The 7,487-nt window shown below is 32.8% G+C and overlaps 1 protein-coding gene across 1 annotated transcript; it reads right to left on the bottom strand.

Moving 5' to 3' along the window:
- Window positions 1-333: 333 nt before the first annotated feature.
- LOC139512456 (BTB/POZ domain-containing protein 6-like) lies at window positions 334-5,485 on the bottom strand. Its single transcript, XM_071300069.1, has 5 exons — window positions 5,436-5,485; window positions 3,839-4,060; window positions 2,292-2,548; window positions 1,680-1,963; window positions 334-944 (listed from the first exon to the last, which is right to left on the bottom strand). Exons 2-5 carry the CDS (start codon window positions 3,953-3,955, stop codon window positions 466-468), a joined length of 1,137 nt encoding a protein of 378 aa, XP_071156170.1. The 5' UTR covers window positions 3,956-4,060; window positions 5,436-5,485; the 3' UTR covers window positions 334-465.
- Between the last annotated feature and the right edge of the window lie 2,002 nt (window positions 5,486-7,487).

Raw genomic sequence — 7,487 nt, 5'->3', positions numbered from 1 at the left:
CAAACGTTTAAAAATACTAAGTATCCTGAGTGATCCGTATATAGTTGGTTAATCACAAGGTGAAATGTCTGCCCTTCCAACTATCCCTCATTTTTCAGTAACATTCAAAATTTCCCCTCTACTTCCTTCCAGTCGACCTTCCTTGGAGAACCTACATACTGTAATAACTGTTTAAAAATGTGTTGGAAGGAATGAAACTTTAATGTAATTGTTGCTTTTGTACTAGTTGTATCATCTGGAAACTTACTTTATCATTTTATATGTATAATATAAAGAATCCATTTCAGATCAGATTCGCCTTAATCGAATAAGGTATGAAAAAAAGAAACAAAATAAACAAACTTATATATTAAAATACTTGTATAAAAAATATAGATATTCATGTATTTAAAAAACGAATCAACAGAACAAAATATAAGAAGCACAAATAGCTTACAATCATATCAAGATAACATTGTTGGCATTTCATCCAAAAACTTCTTGAGCTTCCACTTCCCTTGCGTCTAAATTATCGTCCCCATAAACAGGCTCGGCCGGAAGTTGTGTCACATTTACTTGATTACTTGATGCAAATCTTACTTGTTTCTTTTTTGTTGGTGTTGATTTTTTGGGTTGCCAATCATCTAAAGCCTTTGTCCTTAACCTTGGTTTCAAAGGAAAATTCGCAATTGTCACGGATACTTTTGATTTCGATGACGGTTGAAGTGTGAAATATTTGAATAACTGTAACTGTTCTTGTTCGGTCAGCAATTCACTCGTAACAACTATGTTCGAATACTGACGTAAAGTCATTGCTGGAATTCTGAGTTTGTAGAACATGTCGCCAAGTATGTTTCTTTTATTTTCGCCTTCATCAGGTATATTGTTCTTTTTACACTGCTCATCTGCCCACAAAACGACAGCTTTGAAAACTTCAATTTCAGATGTTGACAGTTTGTCAAGATCTACAATAAAAATGGTGAAATTAAAAAACATTGTTATGCGATGTTATGTAAGTTAACATAAAATGTTAATTCACGTTTTTAAACAATTCAATAACGTATACTTTAGTTATTTTTCATACCAACCGTTGACTGGGGGTGTAGGAACATGCCTCCGTTTGGCAACTGAAAATAACGCTTTATGATATTCAACACCCGAAATGCTTTTCTGGAGCAACCATCACCAGGAATGCTCTAACCTAAACATTTGAAAACCAGGAAAATATCAATACGTAGAAGAGTTCGGAGAATTATAAACGGAGTCGAATTGTTTTGATGTTTTCTGGATTTTAAATGGTAAGACATTTATATAATACTTGCTCAACTCCCATATTTAATCATTTGAAAATTGTGTATCTCGATTAATTATAGGAAGCAGAAATTTTGTTAAAATGATCAAATATGGTGATTCGGGATAGAATTTCAAAAAATGATTGATCTGATAAGAAAAGTGTTGGTTAAGTGATTAGTCATGTTATCGTTATAATAATTCCGGTGCTATGAAAATTGAATAAAAATGTTGCTATATTAAAGTCGGACAATCCACGCGGTAAGCATGTGCCCCCCCCTTTTTTTTTTTTAAATAATAGGGTTACCAATAAAATCATCAAAGATACCGGGATTGAAAATTTGTATTTGCGCGAAGACAGATTATATTCTCGAGGAATATTACCATTAATCTCATTCCGAAGATCTTACCTAAAATTAAATCCAGACTTGTGTAAGACAGAGATAAAAATCCTTCTGTTTTGAAAACTTCCCTGGTAAAATTTGAAAGAAAATATAAAGCACTCGTCTTTAATGAAGGGATTTCGAAGTTGACTGCCTCGTCCAAAATCTTGCAGACGTTGTTCCGGTTGAGTGATCTTTCCATGTGTGCAACACACAAGTCGGCTAGTCCCTGAATCTGATATTTCATGGCTGCTTGCAACAAACCAACACTATTTGCATTGGTTATCTTTGTCATGTTTGTGTAAATATATCTAAAATGAAAGCATTCGTTATACCTTTGCATACACTAAGTTATGAAAATATGATACTTCGAAACATCATTAACGATTTAAAAATGAATTTATTGGTGGTTTTTTTTTTTAGATTTTTCTTTTTTTTTTCATTAGTAAATTTCGAGAAAAAAATACTGCATTCAGTGTTCTCACCAAATAAAATTCTATGTTTAATTAATTTTTTTTAAAAGTATTTACAGAGGATGATATGTTCCTACAATGCAAATTTTAATTGACAAACTAATATAATTCTGATCAATGTCTGAGAATAAAAATTAAAAAAAAACCAAAAAAACAAGGAGCTTACTTTAACATCATTTCAAATATGTCTTTTGAAATATCTTCTACAAGAATATCCTCGTGTTCTGCACGTTCTGTAAATAATTCATCTTCAAACACTGCACTGCGCATGGCAAGTACAAATGTATGCGCTGGTACTCTACCAGACGAATAATCATTGTTGAAGATGAAATGAACATCTGATAATGTTTCTTTAAACAGTAAATATTTTAGACAATCTTGTGGCGATTTATCATGCCTCCAGTCGATAACCTCTTCTGACATCTATTTTACAGAAGAATAAAAATATATATAAATTGTTCTCGTTTTTACATGGTGTAAGCAAGGTTATGTGTATAATAAAACAATAAATAGATGTTGTCATGGGGTGTCTCTCATTTTGTCTTGCATGATCGACGACAGAAGATCATATTTTTTTCCAGTTTACACGAAATAATAAACTTACACTAGTACACGATTTTATTAGATACCAGTCAAACATGATTTTAAACAAAACTACCTAGAAATATATTATCTCAGCTGTATTTTGGGTCCTCAATGCTCTAACTTGCAACTTTATTTAGACTTTTTACCTTTTAAATTCGAAAGTCACTGATGAGTCGTTTGTAGATGAAACGTGCGTCTGGCGTATAGAACTATATGCTTGGTATATTTGACAATTTTTTCTTTTTATATTCTTCGTTGATAGATAAAGAAACTATTTAAAAACTGAGGTTCGAACCTCTTCATGGCAAAGTCCACCTTTGATGAATTTAGCCATTCACTTTAGGTTTCCTTATGTTTCATATAGCGCCTTGCGTACTGTTATATTTATATATTTTTGGCTTTCGAATGCCTTAGTTTTGGCGTTCTTGTCAAAGGTTATTCCCGAGAGATGGATCATACGCATGACATTTGCAACGTGTTATTTCCGTTTTTAAAAAGCTTGAAATAGAACTTTGTATAATCGGTATTTACGAAGCTCATTGTTGAATGAACCTCCAATACGAACACTCAACCTCAAAAAATTGAAACCCAAGGTCGATAAGCCGAGGAGTCAATTGAAAAACTGGAATCTTAAATATATAGTCAAATCTATTCATTTATAAATACTGGGTTTGTGTTTTTAATCAATCGTGTTTATGACAATAAACTAATGATAAAAACATTGGAAGACTTACATACTAGTATATGATTTTGGGCTTAGATATGACAAATAAGTTCAAGTTAGACCAATAAGTTACATTTTCATAATGTGAAATGTCGTCGAGAACTTTACCCATCTTTAATAGTTGCCGGGGAAAAGATCGATGAAGTCAAACCTTGCATTTTAAACACTAGTAAAAAAAGAAGCTATTACGGATGCAATTAAAACCCTGGGAGTCGAACAAAGATAGAGAGATGAGAAAATAAAGCCCATTGTGGAGACAATTAAAAATTTAGCAACACAAACCGCACCAAAAAGAGTTCGGAAAACTAAAAATTAAAATTGAAAATAGAATTTTGATGTAGAACCGATGATAAATCGTTATTTTTGATTTTATATCAACAAAATATTTACTACTATTTGAATACCTGGAGGATGTGTTTGTTCAGCAACCAGTCGTCTTCTTTATTAGAGCCCACTGTGACCTGTCTTGCCAATCTATTTCTGTATTTGCATGAGACAGACTTCAAACAAAGGATTCCCATAAAGTAGCCAGCATTGTCCTTTAACTTCACGATCCTCAATATGAATAAGTAGTTCAAGGTTTAGCGACAATGATTTTTATATTTTTTCAACTGAACTAACGGATTCTACAAATACAAAAATGTTCCTTCTATTTCACAACTTATATATTAATGAAATAAATGTAAAGTTGACCACAAACGAGATTGTTTAAATATTTCAACTTGAAGAGTACCAATTTTTATTAAGAACATACATTTTTCACTTGAAACTGCATTCCTTGACTTGTGCGTTCTATCATAGTTCATTTGGTGGATGTTTTATCTCCCACTTAGTCGACTTCTATTTTTCGGTCTGTGCGTCCATTCATTCGGTCGTCCGTCCGTCCGTCTATCATGCTTCAGGTTAAAGTTTTTGGTCGAGGTAGTATTTGATGAATTTGAAGACTAATCAACTTGAAACTTGTTACACATGTTCAATCTGATATTATCTTTCTAATGTTAATGGCAAATTAGAGTTATGACCCCCAATTTCACGTTCCATTGAACAAAGAAAATTATAGTGCCCGATTAAGGTTAAAGTTTTTGGTCAAGGTAGTTTTTGATGAAGGTGAAGTACAATCAACTTAGTACACATGTTTCCTTTGATATGATCTTTCCAATTTTAATGCCACATTAGACTTTTGACTCCAATATCACGGTCCACTGAACATACAAAAGGATAGTGCGAGTTGGTCATCCGTGTTACTGTACTATGGACACCTTCTTGTTTCTTACAAAAACCTAAATATCCTGCTCCACAATTTAACAGTAACGAAAACCAGGACAGTTTAGTAACGACAATTGGAATATGTCCATGGTCCCCTGAGACACAGAAATCATAATTATAACGAACAACCAACTCATGATTACGTCCATTAAACATCCGAATAGACGACCCCAACTTTACCTCTGAGAACCCTTGGCACAAAAGTATTTTTGTAAGATGAAACTATCTATCAAATACATTATAATTGGAAACCTTGAAATATCTTATCAACTGGATGATATAAACATCTTATGCAGGCGCTGCTGGACAGTTGCTACAAAGAAATTGAGTGTTTACAACGTGAAAGCCTGTTTAAATCATCTCGTGTCATGTGAAATACTGATCTTAACAACCCCTTAGTGTCAATTTCTAGATGTAAAATTGTTTGTGTCATGGTGTTGTCTGTCTTTCGAAGATTTTCATTTTTAAGAGGATATCAATGGAATAGCAAGAACACCAAAGTACATGTACAACAACAACAACAACAAAACGCGAACACATATAGACAGTTACTATTTGAAGCATTTGAATTTACACTACTTATCGATAGAAAATAGTTTAAGGTGAAAAAGAAAGAAGTGGATTAAAAATTTATCATCAGTCACAAAACAATTGATATATCAAATATCATTAAAGAACATTTCAAATTTTTTAACTGTATAATTAAATAAATGTAAATATTTCAAAATATCATACCTTTGATTAGAATGGTAACATTGTTTTATTGTCAAAAGTTTCTTTTCTTTAATTTAAATACACGAAACGTACCACTGATTATAAATACGATCCGTTTCATTTCGTTAGTTATTTTGTAAACAAAAAATTAACGCTGTCACTTTTTCACTGCGACAAAATAAAACACTGGGTGTAATTTAAATACAAAAGAATACATATGAAACGTATTGCATTGGTGTAACAAGAATATAAGGACCAATACCCACATCACTATCTATTGTAGTGATGATCTTGAGAAACCATGATAGTCTGTCGGAAGGGGACGATAAATGGCTGACCCATGTTAAGAGAGAGCAATATCTCTTGCACGTAAAAGACACCCTTGTAGATTTGGAAAAAAGAGCAGGATAATGCCGCTACAAGGCAGCACTCGCACCTGCAAAGTGGAAAGAGATTAGTATAAGTTACAATAACTTGTTTCCCAGTCCACTATAAATAAATATGTTTAAACTAAACTAAACTAAACTGTAGTGATGTAAACTAATAATCTTTTTACTTATAAAAGAGGGACGAAAGATACCAGAGGGATAGTCAAACTCATTGATTAAAATTAAACTGACAACGCCATGGCAAAATAAAAAGACAAATAGACAAATAATAGTACAGAAGACACAACATAGAAAACTAAAAACTAAGCAACACGAACACAACAAAATTGGGGTAATTGCAGGTGCTCCGGAAGGGAAAGCAGATCCTGCTCCACATGTGGCACCCGTCGTGTTGCTTATGTTATTGCAAATCCGGTAAATAGTCTAATTCGGTAGTTCACAATCATGAAAAGGGAATGGTATTTTAGTTACGACATAAGGAACATATCCGATATCATCTGTGAAACGGTTATTCCATAACGGTCAACCAACTCGTGATGGTGTCCGTAAAATTTATCAACTTTTGAACGATTTATTCCCTGTGAGATACATAAAATAGTTCTGTCATTTCTCAATGGTACAATCAGAACTCTTATGCCGTATTTTCTAATTTTATACAGAAGTTCTACGTGAATTATCTCCCCTTTGATTAGTTATTTTAAGATCATATTGTTCCCTTAAAGTGTTACTATCATTATTTGTGTATACAAGATTAATATCAATACAATACTGTTACACAACAGTAAATGTGAAAGGTCAGAATATAAGTCATTTATCAAGATATAGTATTTTATAATTTTACAAAAATGTTTCATATAATTCAAATGCCTACCAAAGAATGACAACTATTATACAAATTTGAGTAATTTAAAGTTTATTTAAGGTGGGAAAGTTACGGTAACCTTTTTTTGATTTTCCTAGATGATCGAAATAGTAATTAAGCATGTTTATTGTAGATGAAAAGAGGTTTGCAACTTTTCGTTTTCATGGCTTCATAATACGTAACCAATTTGTTTTTATTTGATCCCCACTGATAAACCTTATGTGGACGATTTGCGATTTCTGAAATTTTTATTTTATTGTAATGTTTGAGGATTAATCAACGTTAAAGAATCATAATCTTAAAATTGAGAATGGAAATGGGGAATGTGTAAAAGAGACAACAACCCGACCAAATAAAAAACAACAGCAGAGGGACACCAACAGGTCTTCAATGTAGCGAGAAATTCCCGCACCCGGAGGCGTCCTTCAGCTGGCCCCTAAACAAATATATACTAGTCGTCCAGTGATAATGAACGCCATACTAATTTCCAAATTGTACACAAGAAACTAAAATTAAAATAATACAAGACTAACAAAGGCAGAGGCTCCTGACTTGGGACAGGCGCAAAAATGCGGCGGGGTTAAACATGATTGTGAGCTCTCAACCCTCCCCCTATACCTCTAACCAATGTAGAAAAGTAAACGCATAACAATACGCACATTAAAATTCAGTTCAAGAGAAGTCCGAGTCTAATGTCAGAAGATGTAACCAAAGAAAATAAACAAAATGACAATAATACATAAATAACAACAGACTACTAGCAGTTAACTGACATGCCAGCTCCAGACTTCAATTAAACTGACTGAAAGATTATGATTTCAT

Source organism: Mytilus edulis, chromosome 2, assembly GCF_963676685.1.
Source record: "Mytilus edulis chromosome 2, xbMytEdul2.2, whole genome shotgun sequence".
In the NCBI taxonomy this organism is placed as follows: Eukaryota; Metazoa; Mollusca; class Bivalvia; order Mytilida; family Mytilidae; genus Mytilus; species Mytilus edulis.
The sequence above is the reverse complement of the archived record's forward strand: the minus strand, read 5'-3'. Positions and strand labels throughout refer to the sequence as shown.

Bases quoted from the DNA above. Each gene is read 5' to 3' on its own strand.
- LOC139512456 (XM_071300069.1), bottom strand. From the start codon at position 3,955: ATGGGAATCCTTTGTTTGAAGTCTGTCTCATGCAAATACAGAAATAGA. The intron at 1,964-2,291 runs GTAAGCTCCTTG...CTTTCATTTTAG, and splicing joins ATATTTGAAATGATGTTAAA to ATATATTTACACAAACATGA. The intron at 945-1,679 runs GTAAGATCTTCG...TTTTTATTGTAG, and splicing joins AAGTCTGGATTTAATTTTAG to ATCTTGACAAACTGTCAACA.